Source organism: Nomia melanderi, chromosome 1, assembly GCF_051020985.1.
Source record: "Nomia melanderi isolate GNS246 chromosome 1, iyNomMela1, whole genome shotgun sequence".
Taxonomy (NCBI): domain Eukaryota; kingdom Metazoa; phylum Arthropoda; class Insecta; order Hymenoptera; family Halictidae; genus Nomia; species Nomia melanderi.
Window position 1 is genome coordinate 37,151,592 of NC_134999.1, and position 25,871 is coordinate 37,177,462.

The window sequence follows — 25,871 nt, forward strand, 5'->3', positions numbered from 1 at the left end:
ACCCGTGTTACGTGGTTTCGCGAAGTCACCACTGACACGATCGGATCGCATCTCCTCTTTTCCCCCGTGCTGCTCCTCCTGCCTGTTCCCGCGGTGCTCGCCGGCCAACGATATAAAACCTATATATCTGCTATTTCACGCAACCGGTAACAGGCATTCTGCTATTTTCCCCCTTCTGCCCGCGTGTGTTGTTGCTGCGGCGGCGGCGGCGGCGGCGGCGGCGGCGCGGCGCGACCGGTCGCAGAACCTTTTGTTCTCCGCTGGATGATCGAACGCAGGGGCGATAGTCCCGAGCGGATCGTAAATCAGTGAAATTACACAGTGGCGTAACGGAAACTTAAGACCCTCCTTTGGACAAAACTCGCACACAGGGATAAAAGAGAGAGAGAGAGAGAGAGAGAGAGAGACCGCTCGGAACGGTTTTACAGTCACGCGACGCCGGATTTCTTCGACCAGGCTAGGAATCCTTTTCTCGGGTATTTACGAGGGGACTGTTTAGAAACTCCTTGTCTGTTGCGCCTGCCGATTTTTCCACTGTTACTCCGTTCGACCGGAGTTAATTAAGGGGCTGCGTGGAGGAGTGTGGAAACGCCGGCACACGAATACCACCCATGCGGCTGTTAAAACATTTTGCACGAATGATTTCGCGTATTTGTTGATGGTAATTACATAAGCCGACGATATTTTTTCGTTGTATTGCTACACACTTATTATTCCCGGTGTTGGTTTATTATTATTGAGCAAGGTTCCGCAGGTGAAAAGTCTGATTCAATGTGTACACATCGTAGGAGGTACGGTGGCGCGAAGAACCAGTCCGAGCCGCTCACTTTTAGCGAAGTTTTAAGCGCTCGTCCACGGAGTCCGCGCGAGGATGGGTGACTGCTCGATGATATCATAAAAAGTACGGTTTATATTCTTTTCTAGTATCTTGCGGTTGAATTTCCGCTCTTTTCCGTGCTTCAGGTTTTTCTTGTTTGTTGCTACTTTAGTAGAGTAGCAAGTTTTGTAACTTGAGAGTTTGCTGCCCAGTTTTATAATATCAAGTTTCTTATCCAGTTATATCAATATTATCAAAGGTGAAACATGACAGTTGTCTACCCTGTGATTAACCGGTTAATTGGGATTAATGTTTTACAGTTGCTACCATGTAAAGTACACTCGATGAAAAAGCAATGTATCTAAGTATTCCTATCAATCGCAAGAAAAATCCAGGATCGATAATACCATTAAAAACCAGCTACTTTATCAATAACGGAGGAGTCCGCTATCAAGGGCAATTAAAAGAATCGCGTGAGATATATCCCGTCAGATTGGATCACGTTCTCCAACAGTAATAGAGAGGAGGATACTTTGAATCCACGAGTGCCACCCATAAATCCCCCCTCCTGTTGTCAATAACACAGAAGAGACAAAGAGAGAAGACACCGGAGAAATGACCTAGAAACCAATGGATCTTATCATCCGTAACATACGATGACGTTGGAGCAGGTTTCTTCTTCACGCCGGCGAATCCCTTGGAGTCATTGTAGTTTGCTGGTAATAGTACCGCGCGAGATATGGGACTACAGAAAAGTAGCTTGGAGAGTGACGCTTGTCAACAGTTTACCGTTCCTCGGCATGTCCTATCCCCATACACGGTGCCTCGGCCGTATCAGATGTAACACGTGGATATCTCCGAGCAGAAGAAGAAGCGTTGTAGTTCCAAGTGTACACACACTCGCAGCGGGGAACTGATTCGTTGCCGTTGCTTTCGTCCATTCAACTTCCAGGATCGCGAAATCGGATCGGCGATAGCGGTATCCACGAGTCAACGATAAATACCCGATACCGCGCACCGGTAGTAGCGATGCGATATCCTTCTCTCCGGATAGTTTCTCCATGTGCACGGACCATTATTGACCCACCTAAACAAGGAACCAGCAGCAGCAGCAGCAGCAGCAGCAACAGCAGCAGCGGCAGGAACAGCGGCAGGGGCAGCAGACTCTCTCGTCTTGAATTGCATAGTCTCTACCGACGACGTTACCACTGTCCAGGGAGGCATAAACAATCCCAGTTACAAGTACAGGAAGAATCCTGACGGGGGCCCCCGGTTCGTTCGGCGTGTGTTAGAGCGGAGGCGTTGTAGAGTCCCTCCAGGGGCTCTCCTCTCGGTGCACAGAGAGCATGCAAAAGACGACACCGAAAAACTATGGGAGAAAGTACCTGTGTGTCTTCGAAGGCTGAAGGGGGACGACCTTCCCGCAGTTCTCCCCGGCGTATCGTGTCCAACCGGCGTCTTTCTCTTTCCTTCTTCCCCTACCATTTCTGCCTCTCGCCGATTCCTTCCTTTCTCTCCCTCCTCCCCCTGCCCCCTTTTTCCATTGCTCTCCTCGCCCAACAATCGCTGCTCGCCTAGGCAGCGCTCTGGTACACATACACAAACGTTCCCTGCACGCCACACGCACACGGTGTACACAGAAAATCCATGGTAAAAGATAACGAGACGACTCGTTAACGACTTTGCGGAGATCGGGTCGCGAAACGGTGCTCGGCTCTGCTCGGCGGCTCGTATATCGACTCTCCCACAGGGCTATTCCTTTTCCATCTTCCTCGTTCGCGGATCAACCAACTCGGGGGCGGGGATGGAAGCCACGGTACAACCCGTGGACGACCCCGCGTGTGACCCCACGACTCCACGTCGATTCTCTATATGGCGTTATAATCGTGACCGCGCGGCTGCCGACCGGGAAGCTACTCTCCTGGATAGAAAATCCTCGATACTCCCCATTCGACGACGTTGCCCGACTCGCGAGTCGTCTGAGAAGCCGGAGACTCGGGGCACTGCTCGGGTGCACGCCGGGTTAAAAGCTTCGGGTCGAACGTTCGCGGTCGACAGGCTACCGGCGGAGATCGTAATGAACAATTGCTGTCGCGATTTCAATCGGACGTTTCGTCTTCTGCTGTTGCTGGATGCTCTATGCTTGTTGTCTCTGGGATCGCGTTTGCTCTAACGACTGTTGAAGATCCGTTTGTACAGTTGATAACGGATAGAGGTGAGACTAGTTATCAGCCGATGAACCAGAAACTAAGGAAATTGACTGATCTTTAGATCTAGTTTGCAAATCGAATCTCACTGTCGAAGCAGAGTCGGTGGAGTTGAGATCTATTAATCGACATTCTCTTATAACTTCACTGAATTTCTGAATAGCCACGTGAATACAGGAAATTGTACAGAAAAGGTTGTGATTTTGAACAATGACACAGATCCGACAAAATCTGGATAGACCAGTCCCACGTTTGTTCCGCTGACAAACAGAAGATTAAGAGCTACGTGTGTTAATTGCCAGTTTCCTTCTATATATCAATCACCCTTTAATAAATAATTCCAACCGCAGCGTAGTAAATACTTCCATCAGCTGGTGCGCGGAGAAGCCCTGGAAGCATTAATATCAATCAAAGTTGCAATACTTCCCCTTAATTCCCCTTATTACGTTCGTTCGTCTCAGGATTACAATATTTCACGCTCGATTCTCTCGGCAGAACGAATCGTTGCTGGAAATTCGCCCAAGGATCATCTCGTACGCTCTCTCATTAGCATAGCAACGCGGAAACGCACGCACGGCGCTCGCGTACCCATCTCCGCGAGGATTCCGCGTGCGTGTTCGCGAGATCGGATCCGATGATCAACGCTCTCCCAGCGGGTAGACGCCGGCGTCGCAAACGAACAGCTGTCCCCGCGTGTCTCGGGGATGTCGGACGCACTTCAAATTCTTCCGACGATCGGCACGTGCTGGGAACAAAGTGCGCGGATACCTGCGGCGTTTCGCAGTACGCGAATCGGCGCATTCCCATTTCGTTTCGCGGAAACCCACCTCCAGCCGGTCCGCTCTCGCGGATCCGAGACACGAAGCTTCCGAGTAGTCGCGGCTTTCCTCGGTGACCCACATCCAAATGAGGAACCGAGCGTGACGTCATCAAGGATCAACAAGGATCATAACCGCCTAGTAATCGAACGAAGCACTTGACATTTTTCATACGAAAATCACGAGAGTTCATTCACCGAGACTCCAATTCGCATCTTACTTTGCCTATCGCCGAATCAATTTGCTAAATAATTCCGCGGAGAAAGCACACGCGTCTACTGCGTTCTTCTTGAAATGGGTCGTTTTGACCCATCCGGAACTCCTAGTGTTAAATCATCCTCTGAAAAAGGCGGAGAACGAGGGGTCCGCGGAAGGAGCGGAGAGAGAGAGAGATATATAAGAGAAAGAGGGATAGAGGATGATCGAGGGTGTGTATAACAGAGAAAGAGTGAGAGAGGAAGGGAAAGGAGTGGGCGCGGGAGAGACGGACGAATACATTACGTACGGAGGAGAGAGTCGTTTCGAATCGTGTGCCGGGTCGATCGTCCTCCTCCGTGAAGCCGGCCGCTCGCTTTCCCTTTCACACGCGGCGCTAATCGCCTATCGTTCTCTGATCTATTTGGTGGGAGGCGGAGTAAGCGAGAGGGAGGGCAGCGCCGGTGGAAGAGAAACGTTGGCCGTGTGTCGATCGGCGGGAGAGCGACAGACAGACAGGAAGGAGCAGGAGACACAGAGGAAGAGAGGAGAGAAACAGGTAGAAAACCGCGGCGAGCCGGCCCGGCGAAGAAGCCGCCAGCCGAAAACCTCTCTTATCCGCTGTCGCCGGATGCGACTTTCTTCAGCTGCGACGTCCGGTTCCCTGGACACCGGCGAATTACGTAGGCGGGCCACACCGGGGGGAATCATAATAAACACGACGGACGGATGAGTTAATGTCCCACGGTCGGCTACCATACGCGATAACGATTGCTCCTCCGGCGGCGATCGTGGCGTTTTTATCGACGCGCCGCGACCGACTTACGCGCCGGAGAGTTTTATTGATGCACGATCGCGTGCAGGTGGTTGCCGGCCCGTCCTCCGCCGTTTAACCGCGCGGGCACTGATCGATGGTGCCGCCGTTTCACGCGGAGGAACCGGCGCGCGTCGTCGTTCAACCGTTTTCGAGGCACCTTTTACTTTTGATTTAAACAAGCCGTTACTTTTATTCCCCGCCCCCGCTGCGTCCAGCGAGAAGCTTTATCTTATACATTTCGGGCAACGATTCACGGGAACGTCCGCGAATTAATCGCGAGAGATTTCCGTTAGCGGACGCAGCTTTAATAAATTAGTCGCGGCGTTTCAATCGGTTACCTCGTTCCGAGAGGTGATGCAGAGATGATTTTAAACTTGAGATTCTCTCGGGAGAATTCGCTTGAATCGACTTTGATCGAAAACGCGTCTTCGAAGTAACTTAATAGTTGCTCTTTGATCAACGTTAAAGAGCCTCTTTAAGAGTGTCTTTATTTACAGCGTTCCCTCCCTAATCAGCTTAGTAACCGGCGGTTTCTCGCGGATGAAATATTTCGCGGTTGTATTTTTAACGCGTCGAAGTATTGACTGATCGGGCCATATTTATCCGCTGCCGATCGAAATGCGGGGATGCTCCAAATTTGTCTAGCCCACGCGGTCTAGACCACCGATGACATTTAGCGGGGAACACGCGACACGAGGGTATCTGGGGGAGCGTATGGGCGCGACTCCCGATCGTCGGGGATCGAAACGGTGGACAAGCCTGCGGGATGACGCGTGACGTCAACCGGCCGGATTAATTCGAACCGTCGGCGTGAATGGCGGCCGCGAACCGAGTCAATGGGCCTCGCAGACGGACGCTTTCGATTTGGAACGGCTATCGGCCGTTTCTTCTCCTCGTCTCGCTTCCGTTTTCTAAGGAGGATCGAAGGAAACTCGCGGATATCGCTCGGATACCGATTATTGATCCCGTTTCGGTGACCCAGTTCGCGCGACGCGAGCGAAGAGTGTAAATGAAATTTTCGAGAAGCAAATTAGCCTTTTCGGTGGGAACTCGATTTGTGCCGATGCATTCTTCACGAGTTCTAAAATGGAAATGATGTTGGCGTAACGCGGTCTTTTAATCGGGGCCGAGTGTTCAGAATCGATCTTAACAAATCAGATTTCAGAATAGGACGCAAAGTTTCGAAGCCTGTCAGTTACAATTACATCCTCTCCCGATGCCCGTGAATAATGCAGCTCATTTATTTTCTTTAAATAGTGCCACCGGTTTGTAGCCTGTTGGTTGACGATTGTTTCACGGTGTGCTCTCTGTACGGCCTTAACGAACCGATTAACTCCAGGAAGCGTGGTAAAGTACTATCCATCAGCGCGAAATTCCGTTCTCTGCATAATTCAGTGTACCTATTGTTTATATGCCGATATTTTCGTTGAATAATCGAGCAGCGACTAATCAAAGGAAAATTACATTTCACCCGATTCTGTTCCGATCAGATTCGCTTGCGAATTTCGTATCCTTCCCTTAATTCCGTAACATTCGAAGCTTCGCGACTGCGCGATATTATTTAAAGAAAATAAATTATCCGAGACCAGTGTATCACACATTCATCATCCGACTTGATTATTCACGAGCATCGTTTTTCTAATAATCAGATCTTCCGAGATAATTTTTCAAGCTGTTCGTCGCTGGCTTTCCTCGCATTCAGCGAGTACCTACTTTCCATTTGATAGTGGTGTTTCACCACTATTTCGCTCTTACAATTCGAAACTTTCCCTCGCCTCTATCCTCTTCGTCCGCGCATTTGAAAAGCATTTTTATTCCGCAGTGTAACGAATACCGTTATCATCGCCGTTGGTGCGCATATGCGTCAGTCGTCAGCAGTTTTGAACGATGGCGCATATCGCCTGGGTTATGTACACAGCACCAGAGCTATCCGCCAGCCACCGTTTCCGTCTTGCGTTTCCTTGACAGCTCGAGCCAGCGCTGGTTCGCGTATATTATACAATGTTCCACGTGCAGTTCCGTTAAAGACTCGCCGCCCACGCGGTCTGTCGCAGGCGGTGGAACGAAGCGAGGGGAAATGTCGGTGCGCGCTGCGGTGAAAATGAAAGTGCGCCGATCCGCCGCGTTAACGCATTATTGACCGCCGATGCTCGGTCGATGCTGCTTTATTAAGATTTTCATTCATGGCCAAAGAAAGATTGAATTGAACCGCCGGTTATGACGGAGGGAGCCAGCCGAGTAGAAAAATGTTGCGTTAAGAATGATACGCGCGCGAGACGATTTTACCGCCGACTGCCGCGGGACATTATTATTAGAATGCGGATTTTATTCGAGTGCTTGTCATCGCGTTCGATTATTATATATAGCGTGTTACTTGCGCTTAAACATTTCTCAGATATCGAGTTCGTTGGGAATTAGTGCGACCTCGTTTTATCTCACCGTCTGCAACCTTCTTTTTATTGAAATTTACACAATCGAATGATCGAAGTTTGAAGGAAACTAAAAGTATATATGGTACGAGTTTAATTATTTAAACAAATTAGACGTTGGATGCATGTTTTATACAGTCCTCTCAGCGAGGAAATGTGTTAATCAGATCTTTCGTTCGATTCCTATGGATCGATCCCGAAAAGTTGCTATCGAAAGCGTCCTTAGTTCGCTAATCATAATCGTCGATCGCGTTATAGCCACCGATTGCCGCGGGACCGTCGTCAACGCCAGGATCGCGCGAGAACACGCGATCGATCGGCTCGCCGGCCGTGCAATTAAAAATGGCCTGCAATTAACATTAGGTGCTCGGCGCACTATAATATCCCACAATCGCAAACAAAATATCGGCATCATCCTAAACCGTAATTGGAGCGATTACGGTTACGCAAGCCCGGTGCAATTATATTTACATGCACGTCCGTGCGTGTTATGATTAAAGTAATAAGGGGGAGGCGCCGATCGTAACGATCCCACGTTTTCAATCGTCGAACGTGTGACTCGAGGACCGTTTGTCGTTGCCAAATGAATACCCATTAACGAATACTCGCGGAGAATTCAATTAGAAAGTTCCCGTAACCTGCGAGCAGAAAATTGTAAAATTCAGTTTGCAACGGAGCTGCGATAGAAGCGAAAAACGTCGACTACAACGACGATGAAACTCCATTATTTGCTTCTATAATACATCTACCATAGTCGCATCGTTTCAGTCGTTTAAACTTTCACGGCGACGAATCAGTGATACAGTAAATCATTCCGAGGACAATTAAAATACTAACAACCAAAGAAACAATAACTAAGAATTAACAATAAGGTACAACAACCGAAATTCACGATATACCAATTACACCGTGAATCAATTGCCAAAAGAATCTGTCCTCATCATCCTTGCATTAGAAAAACAAAAGGTATTTCTACATTTCCCTGCGATCGTCGGTCAGATCGATCACAGCGTCGCTCCAACGAGACCGATCTCGCTGCGAGGTATTATCGCATGGTGGATCGTAATTACTCGTTCTTAATCGCCACGGTTTCTTCGAATCCGATGATCCACGGCGCGACATAAATAATAATTACACCGCGTGTACGCCGCTCGCGGGCTGAAAAATGCTTCTCGCCCGGATTAACCGCGCGATCGTTGCTCATCTGCCCCTACCAACCCTCTGTCCTCTCTTTTCGCCGATTCCCCTTTCTTCCCCCCCCTCTCTCTCTCTCTCTCTCTTTCTCTTTCTCTCTCTCTCTCTCTCTCTCTCTTTGCTCCGCGGTATCAAAAGGTGAACGGTTCAAACCGTCTATAAATAGTCACGTGAACGTGCGTAAACTCTCGTTGCACGAATATCCGCGGCGACACTCTCCTTTCGTCGTGCAGGCCCGACGTTGCACGGGGCCCGGACCGTTGCGTAATAACGCCTGCAAAACCTCTCACCCTCGCCGGTTCTTCCTGACTGCGGGAGAACCGATGCCCGGCAACCGGTTCCTCCTCCTCCTCCTCCTCCTTCCTCTTTCCAATTCTTTTTTTCCTCGCTCCCTCCCTTCCCTCGGGTTTTTACTGCTCCCCGCCGTCCTACTGCCCGGTCCCGCATCCTTCTTTCCGCGATGGACCTGTTCCCCGCGAAAGGAGCTCTCGAATTCGGACCCGCGGTTTCCTCATTCCTCCGGCTGAGATCCTTGATGGGCTGATTGGGGAAAGAGATAATGGGGAAATGTGATTTACGATCGATGGATTGATGCATCGACCGGCGAGATCTTTTTCCAGCGATGAACCTGTTCTTGCGAAAGGAACTCGAGGACTCGAGTCCTGACTCGGATTTTCTTTGTTCCTCCGCGCCGATGTTTCGCCTGGATGTTATGTGTAACGTGATCGTTGCGGTTCGATATGATTATGGTAATGAACAAAGTGGTTTGGGTTGCGAAGAGACATATCGGTTTTGGGCCCAAGATTTCCTCGTTCCTTCGGCTCGGGTCCTTGATGGGCCGATTGGGAAAAGCGATAGTAGGAAAATGTGATTTACGATCGATGAATCGATGGATCGAGGGATCGAGAAGGTTTATATTCAGCGATGAGCGTGTTCTTGCGACAGAATCTCGGGGACTGGAGTTCCGACTTCGATTTTCTTATTTTTTCGACGGTAATGTTTAATTTAGTTGACGGGCAGAAGAGGAACGAGGGAAACGATGGATTATGTATTCATGTTTAATGGTATTTTCAAGTTTTCCGACGGTAATTCACAATTACCGCGAGGAAGACGCGATACCCAAAAATGACTCACGATTAATAAACCACGTGGTCAACGTCTTGTTTTTTCGCCCATAAACTGCTACGAAATTATGGACCAGCTGAACGCTCTCGGATACGCGTGTATCTGTATTCAAGGTACCGAACGGTTCCTTTCGAATTGCCAAATTCCAGCTCGAATGCAGGTCCCCCTTTGTCCAGTGTCACATGACAGATACATCTTGAGCAACGGTCTAAAAAAAGATGATCAGACCTTCGCGATCGCCTTGAGTGGAATGGCAGAATTTTTTAAACTAGATTCCTCTAGTTGGGCCGTGAATCCCTCATAATTATAATCTACCTCCTCACAGCAAAAATGGCAAACCTCTACATCGACACTCTTAACGTATAGCGAGTCGAATTCACTGGAAATTCCGGGTAGTCGAGTTCACTTCTCAGAAATTTTTTATCTAAACGAGTACAACAGTACAATTTGATAACCAAACCAATTTCTTCGTAATTTCACAGAACACCACCAGTTCTCTTCAATAATTGTAAAATTACTAGTATCAGTATTGATACTACCAGAACCGAATAATCAAATACCTCGCGTCATCTCATAACAATTGCAACATATCTATTAAATATAATTAACACTAGGTTTACGGGCATTTATTGTACAGTTTATTCTATTTTTCCTGGGGAAGTTGATATTCGTTCATTTCGATTTTGGTAATTGTAGATGTAGAAATAGACAGTCAGGATTCACATTCGTGTAATTGGATCAACGAAAACCGATTGAAACATTCACCAAATAATGTTTATAAAATTCAATCTGCGTCAAATTGACGCGTTCCGTAAACCTAGTATGAAACCAATTCATTTAATAATTCCCCAGACAATTATTCGTACATGCCTTTCCGATAATTCTGAAATAATCGAACCCATCCAGTGGTTCTGCTACTAATTACAGGTAATCCTCGATTTACCTTTGACGTTCTGCGTGGCGATTCGAATCGACGCGGGACGAGCGAAAAATGTTAATCGATCTTGGCCGGTATCAGTTACGCCGTAACCGAGAGGGAGCAGCGGGAGGGACGCGGCGAGAGAGAGGTTCACTGGCACCCGTGCCTGTCCACCGAGGGCGCATTACACGGGAGAAAGGTCATCCCACAACTTAATAAAAAATTACGCGCCGTGTTACCTCCCCGAGGAACGTTATACGGTACAATGATCTTCAGGCGCAGTCACAAAGCGGCCTGGTTGAGCTTATTAAAGAAAACGAGTAAATAAGTTTTGAGTTGATCGCGTGCAAACAAGAGTCTGCCAGAAAAGACGCCCGTTTTCCCGCGATCTATAATATGGATATTAATTATTCCGTGAATTGACACACGCGTATGAGTGTGTGAATGTGTGTGTGTGTGTTTTTTTCCTTCTTCCTCGATTGATTTCGTAGCGCGAGCCGTTGCGAAACACTCGAGCGCGCGATGTTACCGAAACGGTACCGACGGACGCGTCCCGTTGCATATTCATGAACCGATTGGATAACGCTCGGTTTCGTTGATTTCCTTGGGCTTCCGAAAGTTTCTAGCCCATCGTGCAGTTTGTCATGGTGTGTGACAGGAGCGTGCCGAGGCGAGCTAGTTTTTTATCCTTTTCATTTGCCACGGTCGCAGATGATCGTCCACGCTTCGCGAAACCGTCGACGCGGCCTTCGCGCGCGATGAGCCACCGAAAGATTCCGGTTTCGAATCATTAATTCCGAACGGGACTAGATCAGTGGTCGATACTCGACTCGATGCTTGTCACGCCTCGAATAATGGGTATATTAATGTTTTCTGAATCGAATTAACATAAACTCCGGGTACAACGGCGGAAACCGATGTTCGTCGAATAGACTAGAAACCGTAGAAAAATCAATGGATCTTCGAAAGTTCCGGTTATAAGAGGACTGTATTGTATTTATAGTACGAATGCACAAAGAACTGCGCGAAAATCGATAATTCCCCGGCAACTTATCAAAACACTCGTATCGTTCCCTAGAAAGGGTGAAACCGATCGAACGACCTTATCCTTCCTCAGCCGCGTCTTCCAGATCATCGGTGGCTTCACAGGTGTCCGGGGGGATCACGATCAACGGTGCGCGACACGAGCGGACCGTTTCGTCACGTGTCGAAGTGTGATCACGTTTCACGGGTGATTAAGGGTCGGTCCACACTGTCGATTTTCTCGACGTTTCGTCGGGAACAGTGGGACCTTGATTGTCCAATTTAACTAGCCAATTAACAGTCCGGGTAAATGGAGGCTCTAGAAGCTCTTCGAAGCTTTGAAATTTGTATATACGTGTTCTGAAGTATCGTCTAAGAGTCTGAGAGTCTAAGAGTCTAAGAGTCTAAGAGTCTAAACGGCTAAGAATCTACGAATCTAAAAATCTCAAAATCTAAAAATCTAAAAATCTAAAAATCTAAAAATCTAAAAATCTAAGAATCTAAGAATCTGAGAATCTAAGAATCTGAGAATCTGAGAATCTAAGAATCTGAGAATCTGAGAATCTGAGAATCTAAGAGTGTAAGAATCTAAGAATCTAAGAATCTAAAAATCTAAAAACCTAAAAATCCAGAAATCTAGGAATCTAAGAATCTGAGAATCTAAGAATCTGAGAATCTAAGAATCTAAGAATCTAAGAATCTAAGAATCTAAGAATCTAAGCATTTAAGAATCTCAGAATCTAAGAATCTAAGCATCTGAGAATCTAAGAATCTAAGAATCTAAGAATCTAAGAATCTAAGAATCTAAGAATCTAAAAATCTAAGAATCTAAAAACCTAAAAATCCAGAAATCAAAGATCCGAACTACAGACTTTTCAAACGCCAAGGACTCTAAAAAGCTCGAAATCACGAAGAGCAGTATCCCATAATCCAGCGTATCCTCGAATCACCCATAAACGCGCGCGTTCACGCCGTGAATCCCAGCTCGATCTCGCCGCATCTCCGTTCATCGGAGGCAACGAACAATGAAAGCGCATCGGGTGAAGTGTGAGCGAGAGCCGATAGTGTGGATCGAGCTTAACTGGGGCGACGTCGGTTTACGCCTCCGCACTGCCACGCGTGCCACCAGTCATCGGGCCCTGCGGCTGCTGGGAGAGCGCCGGCGGCGCAGCGAGGGGTTGGAGCTCTCCCGAGTGATGCATGAATGAAGGCTGCAGAGGTGGTGGTGCCGGGGGCGAGCGGGGGCGGCGTCGACACCCCTCGACGCGGCGGATCGTGGCTCTGTCCCGCTCGCTCTTCCGTTTCGCCGGCCGGCCAGCTTTCATCCCTCCTCTTCCGCCCTCGCGCAGCCCCTGTTTCCCACGCAGTCGTCGTTTCCTCGGTGTGCCACGTACACACATGCACCGAACGACGCGGTGAACCTGATATGGCGCAGTCAGCACGGCAGGGGCGAACCGTGACGTACTTACCGGTACGGATTCCAGAAGATGCGGTTAATTGCCAGTATTTCCAGACCCGTGACCCCGGAGGAACACCAGCGGGACACGCGTGCGTTTTGTCACGCGACCGTGCGTCAGTAAGACGCGTCCATTGACGGACGTTCGTCGGGAGACATAATCCGTAGGCTGTAATTAGAAGTGTGCAGCCGATGCTGTAACCCGTAATGCCGTCGTTACGTGATTTCGAGCGCGTGGTCGACGAGGAATGTTCGGCCACTCGAGAATGGAATTTTAGCATTGATTCGATGAGTTTTCATTTTCCGTCGGTCGCGATCGTTAAGCTACTCGTTGATTAGGTGCATCCCGATTCCGTATGAACCTTCTAGAGCTTAGATTTATGATGCGATTCCTGATTAGATCTGACTTCTCTTGCGAGGTATATGAATGATTCATAGTAACGTTAGGAGTATAAGTTATAATTTCCAAAATAAACAGACGCCTCGGTGAATCGGCGAACGTGATAATACGAGGAAGACGTCAGAAGCCGGAGCGTCTAGTTAGACGGTTTTAATTAAACAGGCCATGTGCCAGCGACGGTAACAGTAGCGGCGCGGGTTATATTGAATTTCGAGACGCCCAAGTATCCGCGAGCGTAACCCTTAATGGCTCATAATCCGCGCGGCGCAAGCCGATAGTTGCGCGGCCTATTAACAGGCCGAGCTCCGTCGAAGGCGTCGTACCCGTTCGATCATGAATTAAACGCGGGGCCCTTCGAGAGCCTATCGATCCTACCCGTTCCACCCGGACGGCGGCTCTCCATTGTGTAATACTAATAATAGAAATTGATTTACGAGACAGCGAATCTGTCATTAAACCCGAGACGGGATCGTAGCAGGAATGAAGAAAGGCTACATCCCTGGAATGCTTCTAGAGTACCGCCCACGGGTGACTGGTTAACACACCTGTAACAAAAGCTCGATACGACGACGCTGACGAAACTACACTGTCTCTCAACTTGTCAGGCTTAATCGCGCAATTGTCCGGCAACATAAATCCGCCGAATTATGTAATTTCGCGTTACGATACCAGCGCGTGTTTATACCGGACGCGTTGACAGGCTGTCCGCCTAGCTAGCCGGCATTTGCATACCGATTCTATTCGAGCATCTAAAGCCGGACACCCGTTTTATGCGAGTTTATTTCGGAATTTCATTGTTTTCCCAGTATCCGCGAACTGCGGGAGCACGTCGTTCGTTCGGTTCCCTTTCATTTCTTATTAATCTTCGACAAAACAGCGTTATAAAAGGTGCTCCGAATAAAATTTTCATCGCGCCGGAGAGCGTATTATCGCGGAATATAGCCTTCTAAATAATAAAGCTGTCACTCTTCCTATATTACACTTTATTTAATCGAGTAGAGATTATGAAGACTGACAGTATGCACGGGTCATTCTAAATCGAAATGCGATGCGGTCAGTTTTTATACACATACTTCAGTGGAATCGGGCATTACTTCGTTCCATGAGTTTCTTCCCAATTCGAACACGGCTCCTTGGGACAAGATTACGGACGTTAGCAGGACCCAGTTTCCTAAAAAAAAAATACCGTGTAACGATTACGCGAATCGCCGTTATATTACCCCGCCAGATGATCTCCGAAGGAACGAGAAAGAAATCTCACCGAAGCAAGATCCATTTTACAGGAGTACCGGCCAGGACGCGAATCCCGTGGGTCCACGTAAAAAGAAGAGGCGCCTGTTTATTTACGGTTCATCGATAATTTAGCATCGATCGCCGCCGCCGGTCGGCTAGGCTGCTTAAGCCCGAGAACGTTCGGTGCGCGCGCGAGCGAGCCCCACGGAAACGGGCCAAAAGATCGACGAACAGAGAAGGTAACAGAAGATGAAAATAATCCCGGGGCGTAACGAGGAACGCTCTGCCAGACGGACAGAGAGAAAGAGAGACGGGAGAGGACGATCAAGACCGACGAAGAACAACTCTTCGTTGATAAAAAGTTGGCACTCGGGACAACAAGGGGTTCTCTTCGTGCGCTTTGTTTATTTCCACCGTCACGCAAGCGGATTATCGTACGCGACGATTGCGACGAATAGCACGGCACGGTGAGCGACACGTGTGAAAGTAGGCGTGTTGTCTTCAACTCCGGCCAATCTCGTTCCACCCGACTTCCTTCTTTTCGTCAACTGTACACCGATCGGTCTCCAAGGGTACGTTTACAGCGAAGTCGCGGTAACGGCGAAAAGATCATCGATCGTACCGATAAAATATCTTTCCTCGATGGTAAAGAAGAATTATCACCATCCCCAAGTTCCGTGAAGTGGTAATTACGAAAAAAACCACGCCGTAAACGTAAATGCTGCTGCATTCCAATTACCGAAGGAAGCTTTACGAGACGTTTCAAAGTAAACGCTTCCGTTATAAAACAACAGCACTTCTGCGCTATCGTCCGCTGTAAACGTACCCTAAGAATAAGGATAAGAAGAAGAAGAAGATGGAGGAGGAGGAGAAGAAGAAGAAGAAGAAGAATAGGAAGTAGAAAAAGAAAAGCGTCATGAACGGTGGTCCGCGTGCCGCCGTTGGGTCGGGTTGGCTTTGCGTGGGGTTGCTTCTCCCGTTGGATCGCTGGACGTGGTGGGGCAGAGGGAGGAGGGGGAGCAGCGGGTGACCGGTGGGTGGTGTGTTGACGTCACCGTAGCGGCGTCATCGTCCGCGTGGGCCAATCGGGGAACCGCTCGCGGTGAGCCAGGTCCATCGATCCGCCGGCTGCTGTCGTGTGTCCCGGGTTATGACGTCCAGGTGACGTCATCGTTAGCGCCGTTCGCCGTTCGCCGCTACCACCGCCGCCGCCGCCTGCCGCCTGCCGCCGTCGCTACACACGCTACGGTTTTAATATAGCGGAGGAACGCGCGCGATCCGGACTCAGTTACGCGGCGGCCGGCCACCCGTGCGAGAGCGTGTCCGCTTTCTTGCAAAACGGTTCGTGCTGTTTTTCCTCTCTCTCTCTCTTTCTCTTTCCGATCTAAACTATCGTTCTTTCTCCGCAACGTGTTACCGACTCGCGGCGAATCCGGTGTTCCGAACCCGCGGTTCGTTCGGACGCTCGTTTTCCTTTTCCATTTTCCGCCGTCCGTTCGACCGTCCGGCGTTCCCCGGTCCCTCCGGTCGGAGGTCGACCAGCGGATCGTGAGAAAAACGCGCGGTACCAGTGACGAGGACAACTTATTCCTTCTGTTTTGGGATTACGGCCGCGCGCACGAGCAGGAAGAAGACCGGTGGTGCAGCCAAGGACGTTTGTGTTTGAGTTTCGCGTGACCAGCGCGCGAGAGAGAGGGAGTCCGGCGCGCTACGGAATCGCGTGGTTCCGCGTACGGGACTCTGTGTGACCCGCGTGATCTCGCCGATCCTTTGAATCGGAGCGGACAGTCCGCGCGGAGCCTCTGTTAACCGAGACACACCGCGACCGGTGCGTATCGTCAGCCGTCGAAGAGGATTCCTTGAAATATCGCCGACACCGAAGAGGATCCTATCTACGTGTTGCAAGAGGATCCGCTGCATCGTCAGCGATTCGTTCACACAAGTCCGACTTCCTGGATACACTCGTAGCGAGCGACAACTTCAACAGTGGAAACAATGTCGACCACGGTGACGGAGGAACGATAAGTCGGCGGTTTAGTGAAGGACTGACCAAGAATCTGCATGCGAGTGCCCAGGGCAGAGGTGTTTGGGCTCCTCGATGGGGCGCTGACCTCCGAAGACGTCCGGAAGGATTCGTCTAGCCCTACGACGACGCACACAGGTCGGTGATCCTCCCACGTGTGTCCTGATCATCTTCACTACCACCACCACCACCACCACCACCACCACCACCACCACCACCACTATTCATCATCATCACTATCATCATCACCACCACCACCACCGCTGTTCTCTATGTTTTCCGTGTGCTGTGGGTGAGTTGTGTGTGGTTGGCTGCCGCGCGGGGGGTTGTGGAATACCGCGTATGTCACGCACGTCCGCGTTCCCCCGATCACCGCGTATTCTCTCGTCGATAATGACACGCTCGGCAAGCAACGCGGTCCCGCCGACCGGCACGACCGGCGTCCGCGAGCCGTGAGAATTATCGACTAGCGAGCTTCCGTCGACGCGCCGAATCTCCCCTCCCCGTTTCAACCCCTTTCACTTTCGACCGTTTCGGCGCTGGCCGGCTTCGCGCCGCTTTACGACGCGACGGATCGCCGGTTTATCGGGGAAACGAGACAACAAACTGATCACTGACTATACGGAAAGTTCCCGAATTCCGGGGATTCCGGTGAATAATCTTCGCTTCGATTCCGTTCGATTCTCGAGTGAACGTTGTCGACCCGTGGATCGTCACGTGCAAGTTTTCGGACTCGCCCGGGGATCCCGGTGGCGCGCACGTGCGCGCTCGCGTGCGTCGATTCGCAACAGTGGAGAGTAAAGGGGAGGAAGGACGCGAGGGAAAAAGTGCGCGAAATCTGTTCCCGTATGATGGTCGCGATCCTAGCGGCCATCGATCGTCCGCGCTTGGACATTTGAGTGGGACACCGGAGGGGGATAAAGGAGGAACAGAAGGAGAGAGGGATAAAATAGGTAGTTTAGCGTGTTGGTCGACTGGTCTGGTGAATGAGACGGGCAAAAACGAGGCGCGATAGTGCTGATCGTACGTGCGATGCGTACCGTGGAGGAGACGGCCACGGAAGCAGCCGCGGCTGACGCCGCGACCACCCACCAGCGTGCTACCACCGGCAGGCATCTGCTCGTCGATCAGAATCACGAGCACGATCACGATCAACGAGATCGATCGGGGACGATCCATCTGGCCGGTACACCGTACCACCAGGTCACCATCGCGGCGGACACCAACAACAATCATGACCATCATCGGAACCTCGAGCATCACGCGGCGCAACGCCACGATCATTGGAACAAGTGTAAGTTGACGATTTACAGCAACAACAACAAAACAAAACAGACAGACCGAACAGATAAAAAAATAAAAAGACATGTATAAACGAGCGAATAGACGAAGCGGCGAACGAGAAATCGAAAGACCGTCCTGTTGTTAATAGTTGTCGCAGAAGTTGCCGGTGCACGGAGGATGATCGCACATGCTCGCTGCTGATGGCTGGCGGGTCGCGGTTCATAAAACGTATTGTATGGTGGTGGTTGGTGGTGATGGTGGTGGTGACGGTCCGATCGACGCTGGTTAAATGACGGAGATGGATCGATCCCGGTGCCTGCCTTCCCGGCGTCGTCAAGCCTTGGACATCCTCGCGCAAACATTAACGATGGTTCGACGATGACGTTTAACGTTTGACGATCCGCCGGGCTGTGCGACGGGGTTTTTAATTAGTGGACTGCCATGTTTGTATGCAGCTCAAACGGTTGTTTGACGAAATGTTTAATAAGCACGAGTGAAGTGTTACTTTACTCGAATAACGAGTCTCTTAATGATTTAACCCTTTGCACTCGGTAGTTTATCGCTAGAAATATTTAACATTGTTTGACGGGACAAAGACGATATTCTTTGTAACTAACTCGAAGGGAAATTATTCCAATGTTTCACGTATCGAGGCATTATACAAAGCTAAACATTAAATAGATTTTATAGTTTCAATGCGTCAGATCAAGCGGTGACTAAAAGTCACCTCCCGAGTGCAAAGGGTTAAATAAGCCTCTTAGATGCATATAAGAAAATCTGCAGTTTCATAAACATTCTCAGTCCACTGATTAAGTAACCATCGGTGACTTACATTCTTAGAGTCGATTCAGCTAAATTTTCGAAGATCTTTGCATCGAAGTTCAACGAAAGCACAGCTTGCCTGAATGAAGTTAACCAAGAAAAGCATTCAAGATAAGTTCAGTCAGATAGAGACGCATTTCGACCGAACTCCAGACGTTTCTTTCACTTCTCGACGACGCAACAGAGCCGTCCCATCACGACTGTTGTTATTAAACAAATCCCAGCGCCGCGGCAACAAAGTCGCCTCAATTTGTCCGTCACTGTCCGATCGCAGATAATCGCGGAGACCTTTTAATCCACGAGCGGGCCGAAGTCGGGAAGACAATGGCGTGCGGAGCGGAGTCGCGTGCGTTCCCGCTGGAAAACGAAAAAGGTTAATGGGCATGGCATTAAAGAGGAAAGCGCGAGCGAAAAGGAGATGAGGTGCGAACGATAGAGCGAAGGGACGATTTCTGCCCCACTCCTCCCGTTCTTCCTCGGCCAATCGATTCGAGCCGCGAAAACGATCTAAAGGTTGCGGCTCCCCGATTGGCTGCGAATCCTCTTTGACTTATAACGCTCGCGCACGGTTTCACCGAAATGAAAAAAATGAAAAATCACCGCTCGATACGCTCGCGGTCGCATCCATCGTGCGAGCCGCGATTCGTTACGCTTCACCCTGCGTGTCGCCGCCGTCATTATCGCCGTCTCGATCGCGAAAAATAATTCATCGGCTGTTGTCGCACGCTGGCTGATCGAGACATCGGTGCCTGTCAATTATTCATTCGCGTCTGTATCTTCGGACCCAGCGACAGAGTCCATATTTGAGTGCCGTTTCGTCGCTCAGGGGTGGCTACCCTCCGCCACCCTCTCCCGACGCTGCAGCCGTTGTCGGTCATAACATCCATGACATTTTAAGACGGACAGCTTTACACCGGTATTTTCCGCGAACGGAATAACATCGAGATCTACGAACTTCTAATTTTTACTCGTTTTTAGGAGGTGCGGTTAGAGATTAATTCTGCCAGTTTCGGGGAGAAGGTACGGGAGGGTGAGACATCGGGAGATTCTGAAAGGAAATAAGCGCGGTGATAACTTTTTGATATTTTTAAATATTCAACGACCATCCAGGGAACAGAACGTACAAACCAGACGTTCCATGGTTACTTCTTCAAGACTTAAACAGCTCCGCACTAAAAATACGGCTTTCGCAGGGGCGGGAATACAGTTTTAATCAGTTTATCGCGTGTAAATTCGAAGCGATTCGCGATACTCAGTCCTTGAATACTCACTTTTTGAAGAAAATTTAAAAACCTCGTCAGATTTAGGAATCCCCGTAATCCACTGGATGTCTCGAATATACCATCTTGTGACACTCAAAATTTTCATGTTGAATCTGGTGTATTTCCCTCGTGGTAAAATCGAAATTCAAAAATCGAAATCGCTTCGGCGGTTCGATCGGATATAGCTGTTCGACAGGACGGATTTACAGGTGTAATCGGCACGTTAAGGTAAATATAGTCTGGCAGTGGGCCGAGTGCACGGCAGGCTGGCCGGCGAGTGCAGGCAGGCAGTCAGTCAGGCAGTCAGGCAGGCCGTTTCTTTTCCGCGTGCATAGTTGGCCCGCGCTAGACCTGCTCGCGCAGGAAAGAAGAGACCACGAGAGGACGAACAAATTTAACCCTTTGCACTGCGAACCTTTTTTTACTTTAAACGTTTCACTCGCAATTTGTTCCGAAGGACAGTTAACACTAGAACTACCAGTCAAAATGACTGGTTTCCGTTTTTCTGTTTCGCAATTATTGATATCTCCGAAGCATTGAATATTCGAAATGATTTTGAAAATAGTTTCACTTGAATGATATAATGAACGTCTGAGGAAACCGAAAATAATCTATTACTACAATATTCATAGCGATTATATTTCAATCGTATGAAATGCTCGGTAGTTCTAGTGTTAACACACTGACGCTCACTTTGAAATCGATGATGGACGACGAAAGAATTTTTTGTTGCTTATTACATAGCTGATTCACTCTCAGAATAAACTATATTTTATCATTTATAATACCAACACATGCACGAGCATTCGACAGTTATACACGACATCTTCGTCAACGTGTTAATAGATAGGAAGTAATTGAAATAACTGCAATTTCCGAGTTCCAAGCGTTCGACACGAACGAATGAAATTTGAACCCTGCATTCTAAGTGTATCACATGATATTACATCATATGTAATTATTTCTAAAGATTTGTCAGCACGGAAGATTGCGATTGTAGCAAAAAAACTAGAACAGAATATTCCCCAGAAGGAATCAATCTTTTTCACTTGATGAAGTGTATCTGTGATTACTCAATCACAGCGAGCGAATGTACAAATGGTTGGGATAAGTGGAGACGGTTAAATCCCCGATGCAAGTCATCCGCGGTTTTCTCCCATGGTTCTCCGATCCCTCGGAATCACGACGATCTCGTGCACCGGTTGCGAAAATCGATTGTCAGGTTCGCGAGAGTAACGGCCGTGACAATGGTAAATCAGCCGCTTATGACTTCCGCGCGTTGAAACTGGCCGGGGCCCGGCGTGTCGCTCGCCGGGCCCCGTTACCCGGCCGTTTCGCTATCGATAGTCGATCGGCTGTCAGTCTGACCGTTACGTGGGCACGTGATTGCGATATACGCCAGTTTCGGGCGATACGGAAAAACTCGGGAACGCGGCCGACAAGCACGGGGCACGGGGAGCTGATAAACATATCGCCGGTGAAATCTAAACGGTCTTGTGTTCACATCATACCCGGCCACTCTGCGAATGTCCGCCATTTTTCCTGGTAAATTGGTAGTACTTACAGGCGTCGAGTTCATTGCGGGAACGGAACGTTTCCAGCCGAATAATAAAAACACTTTTTATTTGACAGCGGACTTTATCGGCAGTTCGATATTGTAGATTCCTGTGATCCTGTTGATCAACGCTCGTTCGTTAGACACTTTCGACGTAATCAGCGGAACCCGCCGACACGGGGCTCGCGAAAAATCCGGTTACAGCTGGTATTGTCATAACACGAATCGCTTCGCAAAGTGCACGCGAAATGCGGTCAATCTACTCTGTCATTCCGAGTCTCTCTCTGTTTTCAATGTTTCCCATGTGTACTTTATCTTCCAGCTTCTTCGTCCAGTAGTAACAGTAACATCGTTTAATTAAAAATTCGACGAACCTGCCAATTATCCTCGCACATAAATCACAGGATTCATTTAGCGGAGCTTATGTTTCATCTTAACGGCGTAATGCACGGCTCGACTGTGTCGTGGCAATGACGGTACACAGACTACACGGATAACTCGGCGAGCCTCGAATTGAATTTTCAATATCCACTGCTCACCAACCGATTAAGGTTATATTTATCGGTGAACAAGTGGTCCGTGGCTCGCGAGCCGTTACCGCGCGCTACGGGTGTTCACGCTCACGTGTTACAGTGACACGTCCCGTTCGCGCGAGTGTATGTTAATAGGCCCCGGGTGTAATCGTCCGGCCGACGGTTTCGACGCGCAAGTAGTTAGGTGCAATCAGACTCGGACATTAGCGGGACGTGCGTCGAGAGCCGGCCGTCTGAGCTGGCACGTCGGTAACTACTTAATTCTTTTTAAACGCCCGCCGCGCTCGCTCTCGGATCGCGCGGCGCGCGGCTCGCCGTTCAGCGCGGCGTACGAAATCGATGATAAAATCCGAGCCGCCGTTATTCTCCGCGGAATAATGAACCGTCGTTTATTTTATCGCGCGCACGGCCAACCCCTGCGCAACATGCATTCCTGCGACACGGTTTCGCTTTAACGTGCCTCCAGAATTGGGGAGTAATAGGTAACGCTTTCGATCGATTATTCTTTTAACGTTCGATTTATGTTTATTATATAGTGATCGTGTTGCTCTTAAGATAGATGTGAGTTTGCATTGATCTTGGAGGTTAGAGTTTCGAACAGGGAGAATTAGGAGAGATGTGACTGTGTCGATCGATTGTTCTTTTAACGTTGGATTTATGTTTATTGTACTCGTGTTGTTCTTAAGATGGATGTTCGTTTGCATAGATCTTGGGGGTTAGAGTTTCGAACAGGGAGAATTGGAGAGATGTAACTGTGTCGATCGAAATCGATTGAAATTTTACAATATCGTGTCAGATACGAGACGAAGATTTCTAATATGGTTTGATAGATATACATGTCATTGAGTTGTTTAAGTTTGAGTAACATTATTGTTTTTGTTAGGACTTCGTATGGTTTATGCTAAATCTAGACGTAGAGAGCATGGAATGTAGAGTTTCGAACATGGAGAATTGGGATGGATTTAACTGTGTCGATCGAAATCGATTGAAATTTTCAATATCGTGTCAGATACGAGGCGAAGATTTCTAATATGGTTTGATAGACATAAATGTCGTTGAGTTGTTTGAGTTTAAGTAACATTATTGTTCTTGTTAGCGATCTCTATGGTTTATACTAAATCTAGACATAGAGAGCATGGAATGTTTTCTTTTAACGATAGACAGTTCTAACAAATGAATTAATATCCTTTGAATCGGTGGGTTCCATTTACGTAGTGTTAATAAATACTATAGTTGTTAAACATTATAGTTTCTTCACTCTTGATACCTAATCTTCTGTTTCCTAGCGCGTTTTTGTCCCGTAAAACACGAATTCCAGTGAGACAGCATTGTTTAGGAACTTAACGATCGCGTTATACGGGGTTCACCTGCAATTATCGGATCCGGTGAGCACGGAATGCGACTTCTGGGTCGTTGGATCGTCAACGGGGTAATAAAACTGCATTCGGCGTCGTCGGGTCTACTTGGCCAGACGATTCTGCGTTTCCGAATGAGCGCGAACGTTATAAATGGATTAGACGTAATTAACTGACGGATGTTTACGCGAAATCAAGATGCCGTTCTCGGTTCGATACTTTTTCCCCGCTTTGTTATCTCTGACGCATGATCCCATTGAGAAAAACTCATGCAGCTTTACCGGTTAACCGGTCTACCGATAATTACGTGAAATTATATATTGTTGAGTCTTATTCCTCGCGAGCGTAGTAAAAAGCACAGTGAATTAATCAACGTCCAATTGGCAGCTGTGCCGATCGGTCTCGGGTATCCCCGATCTACATAATTAATGAATATAATTCTATATCATTGACCGGCTGAATTCACTATCTCCCCATCTATGTTTGAACCGTGTCGCGCAGGTTAACAGACCTGTACCCGACGACGCTCTTTTTCCTCGGAGCGTTACATCGTCCACCTTTCGATTTCACAATTACGCGACGCGCGCACTCGCCCGGAAGATAGAACGTGAAAATATCGCGGTTTCCCGACGGGCAACGAAAATACCTGAAGCTGACCTTCTTTGCGCCGCGTAGCCGTTGTCCGGCGACACCAATTTTTCTTCTAGAAGATAACCGGCGCGGGTTACGTAAGCGGGAAGCTCGCGGATGCGCCGGCTTACCGATCGAGCGCCGATCAACGATGTTGCTATGCGGTCGCAGGGAATAGTCGGAATCGTTCGCGGAATCATAAAATTGGATAGTATTTTGACGGCAAGCGGCCGCGGGACGGGCACCCGCTTCCTAGAGGCCAATTGCATTGTTTTACTGGGCAAACTAAATATACGTGCGAGGCGGGCGATCCGCGGCTGCTTGGCTGGGACACAAAGCCGACCAAAGAGACGACGAAGACGCCCGGCATCACGTGCCGTTACACTTTTCACGTTTCTGACGTGCTACAACGATGAACGACCGCCGATTCATCCGCGGCTTTGTCTGATACCCGCGCCTCAGCTATGCGAATCTGGCAGACGCTCGGTTCACCGTTTTCGATCTCTTATTTCGACCGGAAACAGCAAATGTGCGCTATTCTTTGTTAATTAACGGGCTTGGACGATGTCGAGTGTTTTATTCGAGTGTGTTGTATTTACTGTTTATCTCTATTGTCATCAGAGAAATTTGAGTTCACGAGGTGTTTAAAATTCCATTAATAATTCGAATAAAATTTAACCCTTTGCACTTGAGGGGCGTCTTAGAGTCGCCATCTGATTCGACGTAGCAAACGTATAAAATTTAAATGTGCGCTATTCTTCGTTAATTAACGGGCTTGGACGATGTCGAGTGTTTCATTCGAGTGTGTTGCATTTATTGTTTATTTTTATTATCATCAGAGAAATTTGAGTTCACGAGGTGTTCAAAATTCCATTGATAATTCCAATAAAATTTAACCCTTTGCACTCGAAGGGCGCCAGCAAACTTATAAAATTTTCAATTCAATACTAAACCTTGTGTAATGTATCGACACATAAAACATCGAAGAATAGTTCTCTCTTAATTTATAGAAGATCAATTGTGTTGGTTGCGAAAAATATCGTCAATATTTAGTCAGAAAGCAATGAATATTTTCAATGAAAAATATTGTCGAAGCATAGGGTTAACACGAAGGAAGATATAGCGGAGATTCAAATAACTTATATATTAATTGCAACGTACAGGCTGAGAAAATACTCGACAGAGTCTATCGGAATATTCCTAGAGTTGTGTAGAAACAAATCAGCTGATTTATCAACAAACAAGTTCCCGTACCCTTGTACCTCCCATACGCGAGATTACCTTGAAATCTTCAACGGTATAAAACAAAGGTTCTTCCCATGCCCACAGTTTCTCATTACCTTGCTCCACGTATCGAATATTCTCTATCGAGCATCCTTCCTTCCCTTTCCTCTTATCGTTTCTTCCTTTTCCTCCCCCTCTATTCCTTCCTCCATCGAGACGGATAATAGGAAATCGCGAGCAATACTCGCGGTGCATCGACATTAAGGCGTCGGATGGGAGCCAGCCGATGACAGGTTGTTGCTCGAAACGCGGCAGGATTGCGGCGTTGCGTTTTTCATGAGGGCTGCGGTTTCGCGTGGGCGGGAATGGCCCCTTGTTTCCGGCGGCAAGACACGCGATCAGGAAACAATCGGCGGCCCGCCCCGGGCCCGGGGCGAAGCGGTGGGAAGACACGGGCGGCGGTGGGCGGCCCCGTCGATTCATATTGCATAAATGCTATACCGCTTCGTCAATTATGCACCGGCCGTGATTCGACCGGCGAAACTTTCGT

The 25,871-nt window shown here is 48.6% G+C and overlaps 1 protein-coding gene across 3 annotated transcripts in view; it reads left to right on the forward strand.

Annotated features, from left to right (window-relative positions):
* Positions 1 to 15,919: 15,919 nt before the first annotated feature.
* Positions 15,920 to 25,871, forward strand: part of Hr38 (Hormone receptor-like in 38) — a 66,414-nt gene continuing 56,462 nt past the window's right edge. The window contains exon 1 of one of the 3 annotated variants that reach the window (XM_031971957.2): positions 15,920 to 16,794. In XM_031971957.2, the coding sequence (XP_031827817.1) occupies positions 16,695 to 16,794 (100 nt within the window). In that variant the 5' untranslated portion in view covers positions 15,920 to 16,694. Of the gene's footprint in view, positions 16,795 to 16,950; positions 17,951 to 25,871 lie in introns of those variants that run through there. The other 2 variants (XM_076374492.1, XM_076374490.1) reach the window with 2 other exon arrangements.